Genomic DNA, 20842 nt, shown 5'->3' with positions numbered 1-20842 from the left:
ACCAGGACTTCCCTAGAAGAATAAGAAGGTATAGTTAATCAGTTTATCTCACTTCAGATCAGTCTGATTTCCTGATTTACTCAGGCAGAAAAACCATGTAGAGAAAGGTAAATGAGTAACTCCCAGAATTTCTGGAAAAATCAGAGAACCAGGTTGGGTACATGGGCAGGAGGGAAAGTGGCCCCATAATCAAAATTGGTTGGAATTCTGCTGTAGCACTCCTCTGCTGAGGATGGTGCTGCCAATGCTCTAACCAGCAGCAAAAAGCTTGCAAGAACTCCTTCCCCAGTCCTGGACCATGAGATGTTCCCTGCCACAACTGTGGAGGATATTCTCATTACTGCCATTGCTACTGCACCCAGAGGTAATTCTTTCATTAATTTTCCAACGTGTCAACAGGTCTAATTTCAAAATCCAGACACGTGAGTCTGATTGGCCAGACCGAGTCATATGATCTGCCCTAGCTACCTGGAGATCTGGGAAAATGGGTGCCTAATGTTTTTATCACTTATGATAATATACGTCGTTTATCTCTAAATAAGACTTAAAAGGTGGGAATTTGACTAGTATCAGGAATGGAGTAAGAGATTCCCCCATAAGCACAGTATACAGCAAAGTATGATTTCCTGAGTTTGATGCCAAAGCACATGATATTTTCTCTGCTCTAGGCAACTGCTCATGTGAGATAATGCTTTTTCACAGCCTAATAGTTACCATAAATGCAAGAACTGCCAATTCCAACTGATTAGAAAATAACATGTTTTCTAATTTAATAAATAATATTTAATCCCTTTTCCTTGGGCAATTTAAATGTCCTAAAGATTTCCATTTTTCATAATATTGAAATAAAAATTAGTTACTAATACATAGTGCTTGTGCAGAAATCTAAAAAACATGGTGTTGACCTTTTTTATCCACCCCTTTAATTAAACACTAGCCATCTGATTAGACACAAGCCATCTACATGATGTAATTTTAATGGTCATCACAAAAAGGCCTTGCCTCTGTTAAATGCACTTCTTTACCTGGTTTGCAATAGTGCATGTGATTTTACTTTTAGACATTTATTTCTCTGGATCAAGATACTGTATATCAAGAATCAAGAGTGAGAATGTTAAGTTGTGGTATTGTCCATCTTACAGTTTTGTATTCTGGTGTTTTGTATGCAGTAGGTATAAAATGATACATTATGCTTGCAGTGTATATGTGTTTATGTGTGGTTAGTGTGCACGTGTGTGTGTGTGTAAAAATAAATTAGTGATTTTAACACTTTTTTTAAACTGATGAAACCGAATATGGGTATAATATATTTTTTTAAATGGTGTATCATCTTGACATCACATAAACACTTGTAAGACAGATGGTCAAATTTTGTCTTAAAATAAGTCCCAAGGAAGACATAGTAATGTATATGACAAAATAATAACACAACTAGTGGGACAAGGAGAAAGATAAAGAAAGAAAAGATTTTATAAAAGGAAACAGGAGGAAAAGAAAAGATAATTTAGCTTCTTTAAGATTTTGCTGAAACCCTGAAAAGACAAATAATACTTTGTTTTTATACATTTTTAAAATCTGATCAATAATCTGAGAAGTTAACCTCACTGGGTCTATACACTTTCATGATTTTTTAATCCTTTATATTCACAACAGCTAATTTCACAAGCCACTTACTCTCACAAAAGCAGCAATGCATCCCTATCATTAGCATCATCTCACATTTATTGTCATCCAGGTGCATGGTACTCTACTAACTCTTATGGGATACACAAAATGTAGGCTAAAAACTCATTTTCTAGAGAATAAAAAATTTCATAAATATATGCATGATAATACAGGAAAAAACATATAAAGTGCACATAATGTATGGAACACATGAAACCTAAAAATGTAACTAAATAATTCACAGATTGTATCACTTTCCCAGGTTAGTAGTTTGTGAATTAATCCTGTCTCTGAGCTTTCTGACTCTTATGATCTGGCCTATTCAGTTCATCACTAACTCACATACTGCTTTATTTCACTGGTGGAGTGTACATACCATATGTATTAGGCACCCAGTACTCTTGCTAGGTGACAGATATAAAAAATATAAAAGGGTTTGAGCTCTGTCTTCAAGAATAGTCCATTTTAGTGAGGAATCATTGCTACAAACAATTTTTAAAAGAATATACAACTTACTAGTTACTATACTTAATCCAGTAAGGTGAAAGGGACTCAGATACATAGGTGGCTTGGTCTAGAAAGGACTCACAGAAGTAATTTTAAGCTAAAATATATCTTAAAATTTGAATAGGAATGTGAAAGCAAACAGTATACTCAATAAGTAATCATAAATTGAAAACTATTTGCTCAAGTAAATGGGTCAGCATTGGGTTTACTTTAAAAGTACTGACCAATTGGAAAATATTTTAAATAATGATAAATAGTGTTGGCAGGGGTTTAAGAAAATAGCAAGTCTCATCTACTGCTGGTAGAATATAAACTGGCAAAATTTTTGAGTAGGCAGCTTGTCAGTTTGCATCAAAAGTCTTAATATTTTTCCTACACTTTGACCTGGCAATTCTACTTCTAGGAATCTGTAATAAAATAAATAATAATGTTTACAGTGATCTATGCGCAAGGTTGTTCTCTGCAGCATTACTTATGAAAGCAAAAATTTTGGTAAGAACTAAATATTCAACAATGTGAAAGTAGTTCAAAGAATTATTCTAGGTCATTCAAAGGAATTCAGCCTCTAATATATAGTAGTGGTCATTTAATAACAATGAAATCTATTTATTTGTTAGCAAATAAATGTTAAGTGAAAAAAGTATATTGCAAAATATGTGTGTGTTTATACTAATTTCTAACAGAGTTCTATATATTTTGTTTTACTTTTTTTGCTGTTGTTTTCAGTGTTTTCTAAAATCTATAGCAGTAACATGTATTGCTTTATCTCAAAATGTAATACATTCTTTGTAGGAAACAAAACCAGAATTCTTTATCTGTAAGTGTCTGCAGGGTCTTGTTAGACAAATTTTTAAAAGTAGAATAAGTTCTGTTAAAAACAAAACAGAGTTGCTTATGCTAAGCCCTGCATCACCAAACTAAGATTTAATTAGTTTTGGCTCTCCCAAAAGTGGAATCTTAAATAACCAGTAGTGAGGTAATCTGCCCTAGAGACCCCTGCCATGTTCTGAAGAAAAGTGACCTTGCTACAACCAATCTGATTTTTGCCAGTATAATTTCCTTGTTCCTGCTCCCTTCTGCCTAAAAAGTCTTTCATTCTGTACAGCTCCTCAGATCACTTCACTATCTGCTAGAGAGAATGCTGCCCAGTTCATGAATCATTGAGTAAAGCCAGTAAGATCGTTAAAATTTACTCAGTTGAGTTTTTTAAATTATTAACCAATTTTATTAAAGCACCAATTAATATAAACAATTATGCATATATGTGTTTTCATTTCATTATAGTATAGTGCATAGTTTGGTACAGTTGACTCTTGAAAAATCTGCATGTCCCACCATTATACAGATTTCTTATGTTAGATACACTCTATTACTATAAATGTATTTTCTCTTCTTTATTATTTTCTTAATAACATTTTCTTTTCTCTAGCTTACTTTACAGTAAGATACAGTATAAAATACATATACATGTATTAATCAACATGTATTAATCAACTATTTATTGGTAAGATGTCTGGTCAACAGTAGGCTATTAGTGGTTAAATTTTGAGGGAGTCAAAAGTTATATGAGGATTTTCAACTGTGCAAGGGGTTGTTCAAGAGTCAACTATATATACTTAAGTGTGTTACCCTTTTCAGGCAGATCTTTGTTTGCTTGATTTATGTTAAATTTTAAAAAATAATTTAAATTAGAATTTAAAAAAAGAAATAAATTAGAATTTCCCTATATTCAAATTTATATTTTTGATCGATATTCTCCTCAACATGTCCAAAATAGTGATTCATATCAGGTTTATTAGACAATGAGACTTAATGAGAAAAATCAGTTCCAATCAAAGATAACCAAACATATGACCCAAAGCAATATAAATTTAAAGTAATATAAACATGAAAAAATAATACTTCAGGACACAAGTAAAAATGTGAAAGTTTTTTTTGTTTGTTTGTTTTCATTTTGGGGGGGTTTTTTGAGAGAGAAAGAGCTCATGTGCGTCTTTGCCAGGGGTCAGGGAGGGACAAAGGGAGAGTAAGACAGAGAATCTTAAGCAGGCCACATGCCCAGTGTGGAGCCCAGGGTAGGACTCTTACCACCCTGAGATCTTGATCTGAGCCAAAAATCAAGAGTTAGCTGCTTAACCAACTGAGCCAGTCATGTGCCCCTGTAAGAGTATTTTTATATGTTCTACTTAGTTTGCTGTTTATTTCCTTATAAATAAAAACTACATTTTGACAAGTAACTAAGAAAATACTTTCAACATATATCTTATGGTTTTGCCTTCAGAAGTCAAATAATGTGATAATTGTCTTGGCACTCCAATCCCAGAAAATTATTTACAATCATACAAACAGAAAATAAAAAGAAATAGGTTGAAATCTTGCATTCTATGCATGTTATTTTCCAGGTATAATTGTTTTATATTCTCATCTCTTAATTTACAGTTGTTATCACGGAAGGAAGAATTCCAGCAACCCTTTTATATTGTGAAACATAGGAAAGGATATAGTAGGTTAAACTCAACACTAGTGAATTCTATTCTACAGTGCTTATTACATTTATTCTTGGTTTCAAACCCTAGTGACTATGCAAATACCTTAATAAAACATCCCAAGTCCAAATGTGAAAAGTCTAAGGAAGCAAGAGACATTGGTACTTTCCTGAAATTTTTAAAGATTTTGGATTTAGAAAACAAAGCCTGAAGGGACCAAAAATTCCATAAACTTCAATGAATTAATCTACTAGTAAGGAAACTAACGCATGAACAGATTAACTAAAGTAACAACATTTAGAGCAAATAAGGACTTAGCAGTGAGAATAAAAGTTGAGCTCACTGGTGTGTAGCTTTGTCACTTTTGGCAAAGTCAACTAGTATTATTCAATCTTGGTAAATTACTCAGTACTCCTCAGTTTCAGTCTCCACACCTATAACATAGAGTAATACTATCAAAATGACTATACACAAGTTTTCAGTAGTTCTTTCTGGAATAAAAAGCATGGAGATGACTAAAAATGGACTTTCTATATATAGAATTTTGTGTTTCTTAAATAAAAAAGTATTTTAAAATTAAAAATTAAAACTGAACACTTTTAAAATTGTGCAGAATAAATAATAAAAATATCTTAAATTAATGTTGGTTGTGTTTTCTAGTTTTCCATCTTAAATATGTAGTGCACATATGGAAACATCGGGAAATTTGATCCCACTTGGGGGAAATAGATAATAAACTGGTAATCCTATTTTTAATTGTAATGATTCTGTGCGATATGTACAGCTAACTTTTGTCACTTGAGAGATGAACCTGTTTGAGGAAGAATAAGAAAATATGAACATTTAATGATACAGTTGAAATCCTTCTGGCCACAGCCCAGAAACAGAACTACAGCCCTGAGCAAATATTATCAATTCTCATCATCTTGAGTATCCTTTATCTCAGGCTCCTGAGATCATCCGTTATGAGAGGCAAAGCAATTGAAGTAGTTCACTTGAGCTCAAATAGATATAGTAGAACCCTTTTAAAAATAGTTCATGCCTAAGAAATGTTTCCCTAAGGCATTAGAAATGTTTAGATCACATACACATTGCCATATTTTTTTAAATTTCCTATCAAGAAATTTACTGTTATACTTGAGGAGTTAGCCTTTGGAGGGATGGATATACTATTCCAGACTGCTTTACTTGCCTGAAATACATTCATTAAAAAAATAATTTTTTTAAGAAAAATTTTGTGAGCTCATTAATGAGGGTGCATTTTCAGCTGAGCTACATGTGTGTCCATGTTCTTGTAATTTTGTATTGAATATCTTCATATGGGTAATATTACCTTAATATTCTTCTAGATTTGGTTGCTCATCTGGCTGTACCACAGACATTTCCTTAGACTGCAGAGATGATAAACTATTTGAGGAGGGTAAAATTGAAAAAAAAATTGTAGCACATTGAAATAGGAAAATCCTGATTGTAAATTTTCTAATGTGATGGGTGCTTTGAGAGGCAAGAAGCAGTCAGGGGACAGAGATATAAAGTTTAATGGGTGGGGCCAGGGATGAAATCTGAGTATCAGTTGCTTGTTACCTCAATTCTGTTCATTTAAAATCAACTGAAATATGTTCTTTGGGTCTCTTCACAAAAGTATTTATTCAGCAAGCTGAATAAACAAGTAACCAATTAAGTTTAATAGTGGAATTTTAGATGATTACCATCAATATTTTTCTTTCTAAACAGGGAGCATTTGTCTCTCTCTCCTTAAGAGCCTTGCCTACCCCTATCAGTCACAGACACTGCATGAGGCTGCCTTCTTTCATAGGGTGGTTTCTGGATCCAAGAAGTTTCAGACCTGAGTCCTATTAAAAAGACACAGAAATATCCTTCCCTTCAGGTTAACTCCTCTTGCACATCTGACTTCTCAACTGCATAGCAGTTTTCCTGTGAAATGGTTTCAGATTAAGCTCTTACTCATGTGGTAATGGGTTAAATGAAATAAGAACCGAACTGTTTTAGAAGAGTAATTGGTTGTCTGAAAAAAGCCTCTCTCTCTCTCACAACCAAACTGAATGTTCATCTAAGCCCTCCTACTGAGTTTTACCAGAAGACAACACATTTCATTATATGAAAATATTATATACAGATATGAAAGCTGCTGACCCCTAAGAATTAGCTTCTGAACCCAGGGAAAAAAATTTCCTCTACACTTCCCTGAATTTCCTCATCCTTGGTCCTTCCTGGATTCTTTAACTCTCTAGCCTTTTCAAAATGCACACGTCTTTGAATATTGGATCTCTTACTCAGATTATTAATAGGCATATTAACAACTGTCCAACTGTGTAAGACCTAATTAAAAGGGAAACTGATGTAAACATATTTCTGCTTCTACTGAAGAAAGGAAATAATAATAATAATATCCTATACATTCAAACCCTAAAATCATGCACACAAGTTTTAGAATATATTGATGGAAAAGGTGTCAACTCTGTCAAAAAAGTCAGCAGAACAGCTGACTTCCAACAAGCAGCATTCTCACATTCTCTCCCTTCTCAGATGTTTTTAGAACTTGGTGTTTATAAGCTCCATTTAAGTTTGAGGAACCAGATGATTTCTTCTCTGGGAAGAATCCTTGCTGGGTGTTCCACCAGCACCAGTGACCCAGAGAAGAGAAACTGCTCACTACCTGCAGATAACATTCACACTGGGCCTTAGAAATCAATGGTTTCTTTCTCTCTCTCTTTCCCTCTCTCTCTCTCTCAAAATGCAACTGGTTATTTACTTGTAAGCATTTTAAATTTGTCCATATGGATTCGGAAACTTTGTGAGTGTGATGAGAGAGAGAGACTGTGTGTGTGTGTGTGTGTGTGTGTGTGTGTGTGATGCGTGTGCCAGTCTGCGAGTGGGTATTTAAGAGCACTCACGAATCATACTGGGATTTTTTTTTCCTGCTCCCTCCCTCCTTTTCCGGTTCTCAGTGAAAGCTTTAGGGTCTGGATTCAAAGACGGAAGCCTTTGCATTGTATTTTCACCCTGCAGACTTAAATAACATCTAAGAAATATCATCAGAGAAACCTAACTCTCAACGACCAAATTGACTAAAATTCTATACCAAGTTTAAAAAAGAAAAAGTATGTGTCTAAATTATATACCATGCAACAAAAAATTCATACCCAGTTATATTGTTTAAAAAATATATATGATATGACTATATGTTCCAAATAACCGCTTTCAACATGCCAAAAAAATTTCAAAGACATCAAATAGCATAAAACATTGTACTGCAGAGACGGAAGAAATGCATTTAAAGCACCGATGAAAATGGCGTGCAGTATAATTACCTCAAATTGCTGTTCGCTTGACACCCTGACACTAATTTTATTCAAGCCATTGGGAAATAAATGTTTTAAAAGCGCTCCTTTCCAAATGCTGGAGGTAGTGGGGGCTGTGAGGTCCTTAAGGAAAGGAAAGGGTAAAGTTTTCAGCACGCAAAAAGAATTAAATAATCCATTTAAAATAAGCGTCTATGTGGATCGACAGCCTTTAATGCCCACATTTTTAACGCTTGCCCTGTACGTGGATTGATTTTTTTTTTCCTTCAGCATTCCCTCACCAGATGGATTTTTGCTACTGCAGATCAGCAGAGGGTGTCAGATCTTTCAGAGTGCACCAGGCTGGAACAAGCAGAGCTTCTTAGCAACTCTCTTCTACCCCACTCCCCATTCTCGCGCTCTCTCCCTCCCTCAGACAACTCGCCCCCCGCCCCCCACCCCCTCCACGTAATTCCGAAAGAGCAGAATAAAGAGGAGAAAAAGAAAAGAAGAGCTAGTAACCGAGAGCCGGAGCCCAGAAAAAAAGCTGAAGAGGACCGAAGGGAAGGAAAGGAAAAGGATGGACAGCTACAAAACGCAGCGATTGCGGAAATTTTCCAGCGCCATTGGCTCGGCGGCGTGAGTTCCTCGGTCGGGCGTGATTTCAGCACCGGGGGGACTGGACAGCACCTCGGGGGGACTTCTGGGCAACCTGCAGCCACAGCAAGAACTCCATCAGCCGCCTCAGCTACAGAAGCCGCCGAAAACCCTGCTTTGTATCAGAGAGGCAAGGTCAGTCCGACGCACAGCCATGCACAGGCAGTGCGCCTGTACTACGCTGCAAACCCTCTGCTTGTTTCTCTAACATGCACTTGCTTCTAATTACTAGCATTGTTCCTTTCCTGATTAGTGAGGACCACTAGATCAGGTTCTGTAAGGGTGTATTTTTAATTTATATGTATATATTTAACTTCTTTTGGTAATTTTTAAAGGGTTGAGGGGGAGTGGGGTTATTTTTTTCTACTTTTTTCTTTTCTTTCTCTTCTTCCTTTCTTTTTCTTTTTTTCTTTCTTTTTTTTCCTCCCCCCCCCCCCTTTATTTTTTCCTTTTTGCTTGCCTTGCACTACGTGCCTGGATAGTCTGTGGATATAATTATTGACTGGCGCCTGGGTTGTTGCAGTGCGGGGGGGTTAGGGAGGAAGGAATCCGCCCCCACCCCCCCAAACCCTTTTCTTCTCCTTCCCTGGGTTCGGACATTGGAGCACTAAATGAACTTGAATTGTGTCTGTGGCGAGCAGGATGGTCGCTGTTACTTTGTGATGAGATCGGGGATGAATTGCTCGCTTTAAAAATGCTGCTTTGGATTCTGTTGCTGGAGACGTCTCTTTGTTTTGCCGCTGGAAACGTTACAGGGGACGTTTGTAAAGAGAAGATCTGTTCCTGCAATGAGATAGAAGGGGACCTACACGTAGACTGTGAAAAAAAGGGCTTTACAAGTCTGCAGCGTTTCACCGCCCCGACTTCCCAGTTTTACCATCTATTTCTGCATGGTAATTCCCTCACTCGACTTTTCCCTAATGAGTTTGCTAACTTTTATAATGCGGTTAGTTTGCACATGGAAAACAATGGCTTGCATGAAATCGTTCCTGGGGCTTTTCTGGGGCTGCAGCTGGTGAAAAGGCTGCACATCAACAACAACAAGATAAAGTCTTTTCGAAAGCAGACTTTTCTGGGGCTGGACGATCTGGAATACCTCCAGGCCGATTTTAATTTATTACGGGATATAGACCCTGGGGCCTTCCAGGACTTGAACAAGCTGGAGGTACTCATTTTAAATGACAATCTCATCAGCACCCTACCTGCCAACGTGTTCCAGTATGTGCCCATCACCCACCTCGACCTCCGGGGAAACAGACTGAAAACACTGCCGTATGAGGAAGTCTTGGAGCAAATCCCTGGCATTGCCGAGATTTTGCTAGAGGATAACCCGTGGGACTGCACCTGTGATCTCCTCTCCCTGAAAGAATGGCTGGAAAATATTCCCAAAAATGCTCTGATCGGCCGAGTTGTCTGTGAAGCCCCCACCAGACTACAGGGGAAAGACCTCAATGAAACCACAGAACAGGACTTGTGTCCTTTGAAAAACCGAGTGGATTCAAGTCTCCCAGCACCCCCTGCCCAAGAAGAGACCTTCGCTCCTGGCCCCCTGCCAACCCCTTTCAAGACAAATGGGCAAGAGGATCATGCCACCCCAGGGTCTGCTCCAAACGGAGGTACAAAGATCCCAGGCAACTGGCAGATCAAAATAAGACCCACTGCTGCGATAGCGACCGGCAGCGCCAGAAACAAACCCCCAGCCAATGGCTTGCCCTGCCCTGGGGGCTGCAGCTGCGACCACATCCCGGGGTCGGGTTTAAAGATGAACTGCAACAACCGGAACGTGAGCAGTTTGGCTGATTTGAAGCCCAAACTCTCCAACGTGCAGGAGCTTTTCCTTCGAGATAATAAGATCCATAGTATCCGAAAATCGCACTTTGTGGATTACAAGAATCTCATTCTGTTAGATCTGGGCAACAATAACATTGCTACTGTAGAGAACAACACTTTTAAGAACCTTTTGGACCTCAGGTGGCTGTATATGGATAGCAACTACCTGGACACGCTGTCCCGGGAGAAATTCGCTGGGCTGCAAAACCTTGAGTACCTGAACGTGGAGTACAATGCAATCCAGCTCATCCTTCCTGGCACTTTCAATGCCATGCCCAAACTGAGGATCCTCATTCTCAATAATAACTTACTGAGGTCCCTACCAGTGGACGTGTTCGCTGGGGTCTCGCTCTCTAAGCTCAGCCTGCACAACAATTACTTCATGTACCTTCCGGTGGCAGGGGTGCTGGACCAGTTAACCTCCATCATCCAGATCGACCTGCATGGAAACCCTTGGGAGTGCTCCTGCACCATTGTGCCTTTTAAGCAATGGGCAGAACGCCTGGGTTCCGAAGTGCTGATGAGCGACCTCAAGTGTGAGACGCCGGTGAACTTCTTTAGGAAGGATTTCATGCTCCTCTCCAATGACGAGATCTGCCCCCAGCTGTACGCGAGGATCTCGCCCACGTTAACTTCGCACAGTAAAAACAGCACTGGGTTGGCGGAGACCGGGACGCACTCCAACTCCTATCTAGACACCAGCAGGGTGTCCATCTCGGTGTTGGTCCCGGGACTGCTGCTGGTGTTTGTCACCTCCGCCTTCACTGTAGTGGGCATGCTCGTGTTTATCCTGAGGAATAGAAAACGATCTAAGAGAAGGGACGCCAACTCCTCGGCGTCCGAAATTAATTCCCTACAGACAGTCTGTGACTCTTCCTACTGGCACAATGGGCCTTACAACGCAGATGGGGCCCACAGAGTATATGACTGTGGCTCCCACTCGCTCTCAGACTAAGACCCCAGCCGGGGTAGAGCGGGGGTGGGGAGGGAGGCGCTGCCCACCCCCACCAACCTGTCCCCACCCCGCTGTCATCCAGGGGTCAGAGGAGCCCAGACCCAAGTCCAGCGCGCCCCAAGGCTTTATGGACATAAGTAAATAAATAACTATGAACTCGCACCAGTGAGAGGGTTTGACCCCTTAGCTCCCTCCTGGAAACAAAGAGCAGACTGTGGCGAGCTGGGAGAGCGCTGCCAAATCGCTCTTTGCTGCGAGCTCCTTTTGATAAAACCCAGCAGGGGCCCTGCTCAAAGAACTAGCCCTCTGCGGTGGAGCTGATGGGGGTGGCTGCCGCGGTCCTATACATATATACATATACCCACATCTATATAGAGAGATAGATATCTATTTTTTCCCTGTGGATTAGCCCCGTGAGGAGGGGGGCGTGATGGCTCCCTGTTGGCTATGCAGGGACGGCAGTTGCACGAAGGCATGAATGTATTGTAAATAAATAACTTTGACTTCTGACAAAAACAAAAAGTGCTGCATGGCTCGCATGGAAACCACGCGCTCCAGGGACGCTGCCCTCCTTGGCGACTGGAGACGGCGTCACGTTCACAGCACCCACCCTCTTACCTGATAAGTCCCATCGTATCAAACTTTCTATAAACAAAACACAGTATAATCAGAAAGTGCCATTTCGCCATTATTTGTGATCGGTAGGCAGTTCAGAGCATACGTACGTTTACTGTGAAAAAAAAAAAATGTAAAGGTTTTATTTAAGACATTTGCATGGCTAATCATCAGTCCATTTTATGAGTTAAAAATGTATTTTGTTGAGCGAAGTTTTATGGGTTGTTTTGGGGGTTCTTTCCTTTATTCTGATGGTGATGGTTTTTTTTTTTTTTTTTGAGGGGGAATATTTTTCTATAGATATCCAATAATGCCTTCCATCTGAATGTAAAATAAGTACCCATGATTTCTATTATAGTATCAGTGTAATTATTAAAAAAAAGATTTTGAGGCAGTTAAGCATGACCAATTAATGTCATTCTAGTGCTTAGGCTGCGATCTTATGGTAGCAATTCTGTGCTGGTGTAAATCTTACTTACACAGTAGGAAAAAAGAACCGAGGAAGCACGTGAAACTTACTAATTCTATTCGAGGATTTTATAATGGCATATTTTTTCAGTATTAAAGTGAAAATGTTTTCAACTCTGGGTCCTTACATTTTTCCAGCTTCATGTTTGCAACTGGTAAATTGGATTTGCCGGGGAAGGGACCTGGGACGGGGGGCGGTTGGGGGTGGATCCCTTCCAGAGCGATATCAAGGCTTTCTCCCTAAATCGTTTTACTTAGCTCTTTATCCTTTAAGTAGCTGCCCTCCTCCTCCATCCCCACCCGGGCTTTTCCAGCTTTCCCCTGTCGGTAAAGTAAGGTCTTCCCCAACATACCCTCCCCCACCTCCTTTTCCCCCTCTCCTTATGCGGCAGTGAATCCCTTTATTAATATTGGAAATCCTTCCCTGCTGCTTCTGCTGTTGCTGCACACACTGCAGATATATTAAGGATGTTAGTAGAGATTTGATTTAATTGACTCTGCCTAGATCGGTCTCATTAAACAGAGTGGAGATTTCATTGGTCAGCACTCTTCGATGAAAGACAGCCCTAATGACTGGCATTTGAGATGCTGCTGGCGTTTTGAATTCAACATCTGCTGAAAACGGTAAAACTAATTAGTGCCCACCCACCCTCCCCGCCCCAACAACTGCATACTGAAATTTGTTAAAGCACTCATCTTTACGGAAATCAATCATTATCCTAAAGAAGTGTTTCTTTCCATCATTTGGATTTCTGGTTGTGGCCTAGTAATTAACAAGAAAAGCATTGAACTGTTGGAATTTTATGAGTGTAACCTGGCCTCAATCATATTCCTCTGGGATTTCTAAGCAGCCTATTTTATCAGCAGTTAAGGAACAAAAAGCAAACAAAATTACACATGTTGATGGGGGGGGGGTCTGCATTCCACCACATGTCCACCCTGGAGAAGTTTGTTACAAGACTACAGATTGAAGTTTCCATATATATATGTAGTATATACATATATATGTAAATCAGCTAATGAAAGCCCCCAGAGCAGTAGTAGTAAGATCTGCCTTCTAGAACTCATAGAACTCATATTTTAAAGGGAAGTAATTTCCCAGAACATTGCTATTCTGGAGTATGTATTATTTATTTTAATGATTTTTAAATAAAATCTTTATTATAAACTATGACTATCCTTAAGGCCGTTCATCATTTTTCTCTCGATTCTTTTGTTTGTGGAGTGCATTTCATAGTGATAAAATTGGAACTTACTATCCTCTGACAAATATTATGGGCTGTTTATTTATTTTTCTTATGAAGGCCTTATTTTATTTATTTATTTATTTTTTTTTGGGGGGAAAGTACAGCTGGGTTCCCTGTAATAAGCAATCTACAGATTCACTTGTAATAGAAAAGTTGGAGGAGGGGAAAAGTTTTATTCAACAATATTATAACCTTAAGAAGGAAAAGAAAAGATGGTAGATATTTTACATCTTTGGTGAGGAGTGATACTTAAAAGATATCTAGTGAGGCATAATAGTAATTTTTAAAACTAATACATGATTAGTCTAAGTCAGGAAACTAGAACTTCTCCTAGAAGATGTTCACTGGGGCAATAAGTTTTCTTCATACAAATTAAAAATAAATTATGATATAGAGGACAAAGTTTAATGAGTAAACCTATTTCTCAAATGTTAGCTTTAACAGCTTTTAGTGGCTATTATGTGCCAGGCATGGGCTAAATGGTTTACATAATTATTTAATTTAACACTTATAAATACAGAATAATTTAAAACAATATTGCTATATCCATTATACGGATGAGAAAATTGAGGCTTAAGGAGAATAAGCAATAACTCAGATCATAGTTGGTAGATACTGGAGCGATATTTAAATCCAATTTTGTTCATACTACAAAACCTCATTATTTGAATGGCATGGTCATATATATGGCGATATATATTAACAGGACAAACTCTTAAAGAAGAGTATCCTTAAATACATATAGCTGTAAAAATACTTTATAACAAACCAAAAACCCAGGTTGTATCTTCTTAATTAAGTATGTACTGGTAGCCCTTTATATTTCCAATATGTCTTCAGCAAAAGAAAATTGCCCTACATTTAGAGGGTATAACTTTAGTGTGTTCTCCAAGAATGCATAAAAAGGGAATGTGTAAGAAAAAAGATGAATTGCTATATGCTTTTGTGAATTATAGATATTCAAATTATTAAATTATCTATTTATTGATTCTAAAAATTAGAATTATCAAATATTTTAATAAACACCAATATGTTTAAAGATCCATGTAGAAAACATAAGCAATGACTTAATGTAAAAGAACATTCATTATTTAGAGAATGCTTTTTCATTTTGATAAAGAATCTCTGTCACAATTATATGTATATAAACTAATATATACATATATATTAGTTTGCTTTAAAGTAATATATATTATGTATTAGTTTAGTTGACAAGACATATGGTCTTAGCACATAACTTTCATTTAGAAGTACCTAGCTTATTCTTGTTGTCTCTGTGTGAAATGTTCATATACCTGTACCTGCCATGTGCACTAGTTGAGATACCTTGTTGCTACTTTAATTCATCAAAGTAAAAGAGATTTTAGTTGTACCAGATGGAAAGGAGGAAAAAAGGAAATACCTTGTTTAGTTCCGTTGCTTTGAAGAAAGTAGTAGCTTCTGTGGTTGCTGCTGTGACTAAGAATATCCTAGAATTTAAGTTGTTGCCATAGAAATTTATTGTTTAACCATTTTTGCATGTTTACTCAGGAGGAAGCTGGAATGGTTGATCTAACATTAATGTAACAGGATTCTTTTTCTTAGCAGTATTTATACCAGATGTAATTAAAGTTGCCAGGCATTTTAACAAGTGTTAAAAATTACATTGGTGATTCCAAGGACAGTTTGTTTTTAGTTTTTTCCAGGTTGCTAATGTCATTTGGTACTACAAAGAGGTGGAAAAATGTGCAAGGGTGGGTACCGGAAGGGTGCATTTTTAACGTGTTGGTAGAATATTAAGTAGATTGGTTTCTAATTCAGTTCTTATGCTAGCTAATTTATAAATATTATTTTTTCATCTGTAAACTTACTTGAAGTAAAATGGAAATATAAAATGTGCTAAAGATTTAATCTTAGCACACATTATTCAGGTGGAATATATTATTTAATTTTTAAAAGAGGAACTAACTCTGTATGGTATCAGTAGATACAATAAATGCACACTCAAGATTTTTAGCTTATCTGATTTGCTAACATGTGGCGCTGAACCATAAAAAACAAGAAGGCTAAAATTAAATTTTTCATATAATTCCCTGGCATTTCTTTTATCTCTTTCTTTTATTTATTTCTTTTATCACCAAAAATATTATTATTATAAAAAGTAATATGCAGGACATGCAACACTTTCTTCTTAGTATCAAACCTTAAAGATATGCCAATAAATGTTTCCATGAAAACACATATTACAAACAGAGCAATCCTGAAAGCTGAACCAATATTGACTCTACTGTAACCCATCAAAATTTGATAGGGTTTCAGAAAAAATTGAATAGCTAAGATAATTACAGATTAAGTATTTAAGAACTACAATTGTATAATGAAATGAACCACTCAAAAAAATCATCTTAGATTATTGAAGTTCAATATAACCCTTTGGACTCAATTGGCAATTTCAGTATATTGGCTTAGACTTCAGTTATCTAATTAGTTACTCTCTTCCTTCCATTTATTTGTTAAATTGTGCTATATTACATACTTGAAATATAATTTTATTTCCAACTTGAAATTTGCACAAGTGTACAAGGGGAAAATTATCTAATAGTTTTTTTTTTTTAAGATTTTATTTTATTTATTTGACAGAGAGAGAGATCACAAGTAGGCAGAGAGGCAGGCAGAGAGAGAGGAGGAAGCAGGCTCCCTGCGGAGCAGAGAGCCCGATGCGGGGCTCGATCCCAGGACCTGAGATCATGACCTGAGCCGAAGGCAGTGGCTTAATCCACTGAGCCACCCAGGCGCCCCAATTATCTAATAGTTTAAAGAATTTTGAATGAGTTAGAACTTCAATAGACAACATTAATTGGGCACTTGCAATGGGAAAACTACTGTAGAAGTTCTTTTGGAAAAAGAGAAAAAGGCATTTCTAACCTCAAGGAGTTTACAACCTACAAGACTGAGATATATCCATCCTTGTAATTATAGGATAGTACATCATTTGCAATTATTAAAAATATCACTAGAAACTTTTTTGTTTCTTTGGAGTAGGTTAGGTTTTTAGCCGTTTGGAAAAGTGCAATGGTCACATCGGTTTTATCACTTCAGTTTTATGAGTTGTTATATGAATAGTTTAAAATCCTAAAGCAATATTTTTAAATAAAAGATGAACTTTATTACTTGCTAGATTTATTTCTTTTTCTGTAAAATGGGAATAATGTCTGCAATTTTGTAACTTCAGTCAAGTTTTTTAACTAATCATTTCAAAAAGAGACAATCAAGCCAATTTTTACCTTAAGTGAATGATAATTTTTCAATTTTAATTATTTGAGAAGTCAAATAAGTTTAGGAAATTGAATAAAATATTTTATGATATCATAAGAATTTCAGGGTAGTTGTCTTCAGTTACTTAGCTTTGATTTGTGTTTAGGTACATAAAATACATCACAGTAACTTTAATATAATATTAAACATGCTTTTATAATTTTACTGTAAAAATTTTACTATAGCCATTTGTAGTTTCGTGAAACCTGATATTCAGCTACTTAGTAGTATGGTCCAAATGTTTAACATGCAGAAAGCAATCAGCAAAAGCATACATGTATTCGCTTCTATGCCTTATTCCCTTTGCCTCTGCTTCAATTTCTTTTCTTGGCAGAAGAATATAGGAAGGAAACATGTTCAGCTGCAGCATATCAATAGAAAAAGTCAATATATAGTGAAAAATGAGAAGTGCTTCAAATATAGATGATAAATGGCTAATCCATACTGCTATCAGAGAAGCAGTGCTTCTCAGGAAGGGGAGATGAGTGTAAAGGACCACTGTTACCATAAACGGTAATGGGGTTACCAGTATCTGTGGTATTTGTTGTATTTTCTCTTTTTTTTAAATCGAGTTTTTTTTTTTTAAGATTTTATTTATTTATTTGAGGGAGAGATACAGAGAGGACATGAGCAGGGGGAGAGGGATAGGGAGAAGGAGAAGCAGACTCCCTGCTGAGCTAGGAGCCCAACATGGGACTCACATGGGAATCCATCCCAGGACCCTGGGATCACGTGACTGGAGTTGAAGGCAGATGCTCAACAATCTGAGCCAACCAGACACCCATAAATTGAGATCTTTTTAACATTTCCAAACTGGACATGACATGAGAAAGTAATGCTCATTATTATGATAGCAGTATGATTTGGATAAATTTTATATATATATATATATATATATATACACACACACACACAGAACTTCTTGCCACCATAAAATATTTTTAAATATTTTTACCACCGAAAATTTTTTGCCACAAAATAATAAGATAACAAAACAGTGAATGAATTTGAAAATGTCATTACCTATACACTATAGTAGAATCCATACGTTTTAGGCTATGCATTTTTATTTATTAAAATAACTATTTTTATCAATTAGCCCTACATGATTAAATCCATTATATCTAAAATATATGTTGTGAATATATGAAATGGTATCATATAATAATTATTTGCTAGTTTCTGTTAGTTACATAATTTCTATAGCTAATCTGATTTAGTTGTGAGTTCTGTTAAGTTTATTTAATTGGATATCTTTAGCACCAGTTTGTGTTTTGGTAGCTTATACAGAAAATGGTTAAGTATGGGTTTGTCATCATGGAGTTGTAAATTAGTGTTAGTGAACTTTTCAAGGATCCTAAATAATGAATCTAAATTGGTTTAATTCATTATCAGATGAATCTAAAGGAAATGAAAGTACTATAGCAGAGAGCTTAATGCTGTTAATCCCTCTGTTTCCTGAATGACTAAATGTTTTCTGGTGTTTCAATACATGCTTTAATGAAATTTAACATTATGATGATGATGATGATGATGATTGGAGTCAGGAAACATTATATTTTGTTATTTTTCAGCAAAACTTTGATTTTATGACATTTGTGTTTTTCACTAGAATGGTCATCTCTCTAACAATCAAATTTCATGTTACAGATGGTATTTGGTATAATTAGACATTAAGACATAGCAAGCAGAGTATTTCAGGAGGGTATTACATCTTATGGTGTAATATTATGAGAAATAAGACTTGAAGCCAAGAAACTAACAGCTGGAAGCAGCAATAATCACCAAGAAATGAATTACATGGAATGTCATGTTACTATTATAACTCAAAATTTATAACCTCAAATTAAGAAGAAAGTTAGATCAGAGCACTTTTGAACATTATTTGCGTAAGTGTGACATCATTATTAGCCAGCCCGTAATTATTTATGCCACAAGCTTTTTATTAATATAGAACATTTTTTTCAGCATTTTTACATGAATAGCTAATATGGTGCCTATTAAATCTCTATCCCTGCAAACCCAATTTATACACTTGGTGAATAACCAAATACATAAATTGGAAACAGAGTTACTTTCTTTTATAAACTCAGTTTTTTTTTTTTAGTTCATAATATCTGACACTAGTACGACATACATAAAGAAGAGAAATTTCAGTCCATATTTATGTTGACTTTTAAACCATGACTGAGAAATGTTTTGACTACCGTCTTTATAATGCTGTATTTTTCAAAACTAACACAGTTGTTTAAGGAGGCATTATAGCATTTGTGTCAGGGAGATGCATCTTAATCATGTAGAAAACAAAAGGCCAAAAAAGAAAGAAAAACTATGGATGATGGAAATTTTACTTTGTTTGATTCAACATATATTTATTGATTATCAGCTATGTGACAGGCACTTATCCAGAGGCTCTAAAACTAAATGGAACAGACTAGATTTCTGCTTATCTGAATTTATATTCTATAGGGGGGTTACAGGAACAAAACAAAAATAACAGTTAAGATAAACTTGAATAATGAAGAACTGTGAATGAAATGAAATGGGGGAGGGGCTGATAGCCTCTTTAGAATGATCATGAAAGTCCTATCTGAGATCATGCATGAACTGAGTGCAAATGGTAACAGACAACCATTTGAAGATTTGGAGCAAGACAGATCCTGACAAATAAAACATCAACCATAAACATCCTGATTTAAAAATATGCCTGGAATGTTTGAGGACTTGAAAGAAGGCTAGAGTGGCTGGTATCTGACCATGGGCAGGGTTGAAGTTGAAGAGACAGAAGCTGTATAATGCCTATTAAGCCATAGCAAAGAATTTAGATTTTAAGTATAACAGAGAGTTTTAAGCGGTCAAGTGCATGGTCCAAGTAGTATATTTAAATATCCATTTTGACTTGTGTTATGAGAATGAATTACAGGAAGGCAAGGAACCAAAGGAGCTGCTGTTGGTTTGGGAGAGACATGACGGTTATCTTGTACAATAGAGGCAGTAATGGAGATGGACAGAAGTGTGGAGAGCTGGTGGGCATATTTTTGGTGTCAACAGAAGTAGTATATTGCAGCAGATATGAGTGAAAGATAGAAAAAATAGTTGTATGTGAGTGTGTTTTCTTTATCAAATAATTTGATGGTGGTGTCTTTTGTTGAGAAGGGAAATCTGAAAGAAGCAAGTGGCAGGTTTGGAAGCTGGAGTTTGAACATGGTAACTTTGAGATGCCTATTTACATATTCTTGGTAGGCTGTTGGACATGGACATATGGAGTTCAGGAGCAGGTTAGGGAGGAAAGTATACACTTGTAATTTATCATTAGCCTTTTATTGTTGACTCTATTTGGTAGAATTAAAAACTAAGCCTATGGTTGCATTTAACTGTATACTCTATCTTCAGGGCAGATTTACTCAAAATTTAATATAAAGTTGATTTTAGGGGAAAATGATGTGAAAAAGTTATAAAACATGTGTAATATCTTTAGTATTTATACATTTCCCTGAAAACACAAAACTATATATAAAACCTAGCAAACTATTGATTTATGAAATCAGTTGTAGACAGAAAAAATCATATGGGAGGGGATAAAAAACAGCTTGTGACATAATCATACACTGTAAATTTTAAATTGAAATGCTCAAGCTCTTTGCTTTAATCAGCATAATTCTGAATGAGAAAGAAGCAATAAATCTTACCCACCACAAGTGATAAAAGACTTCTTTTCATCCAAGGGGAAAGATTTCTGACAAAGGAAGATGAACTTTAGTAATCAGTAATAAGAAAAGAATGAAGATCATTCTTAGTTGGTATTCAAAGGTTGGA

At 36.5% G+C, this 20842-nt stretch overlaps 1 protein-coding gene across 2 annotated transcripts; it reads left to right on the top strand.

Annotated features, from left to right (window-relative positions):
• The first annotated feature begins 8329 nt into the window (after nucleotides 1–8329).
• Nucleotides 8330–12599, top strand: SLITRK1 (SLIT and NTRK like family member 1). 2 transcript variants are annotated; one of them, XM_046028189.1, is made up of 2 exons: nucleotides 8330–8752; nucleotides 9373–12599. In XM_046028189.1, exon 2 carries the CDS (start codon nucleotides 9576–9578, stop codon nucleotides 11400–11402), a length of 1827 nt encoding a protein of 608 aa, XP_045884145.1. In that variant the 5' UTR covers nucleotides 8330–8752; nucleotides 9373–9575; the 3' UTR covers nucleotides 11403–12599. The 2 variants fall into 2 exon arrangements, with proteins under 2 accessions (XP_045884145.1, XP_045884144.1); XM_046028188.1 differs by having other exon boundaries at nucleotides 9259–12599.
• Nucleotides 12600–20842: the final 8243 nt, after the last annotated feature.

This window comes from Meles meles, chromosome 14, assembly GCF_922984935.1.
Source record: "Meles meles chromosome 14, mMelMel3.1 paternal haplotype, whole genome shotgun sequence".
Taxonomy (NCBI): domain Eukaryota; kingdom Metazoa; phylum Chordata; class Mammalia; order Carnivora; family Mustelidae; genus Meles; species Meles meles.
The sequence above is the reverse complement of the archived record's forward strand: the minus strand, read 5'-3'. Positions and strand labels throughout refer to the sequence as shown.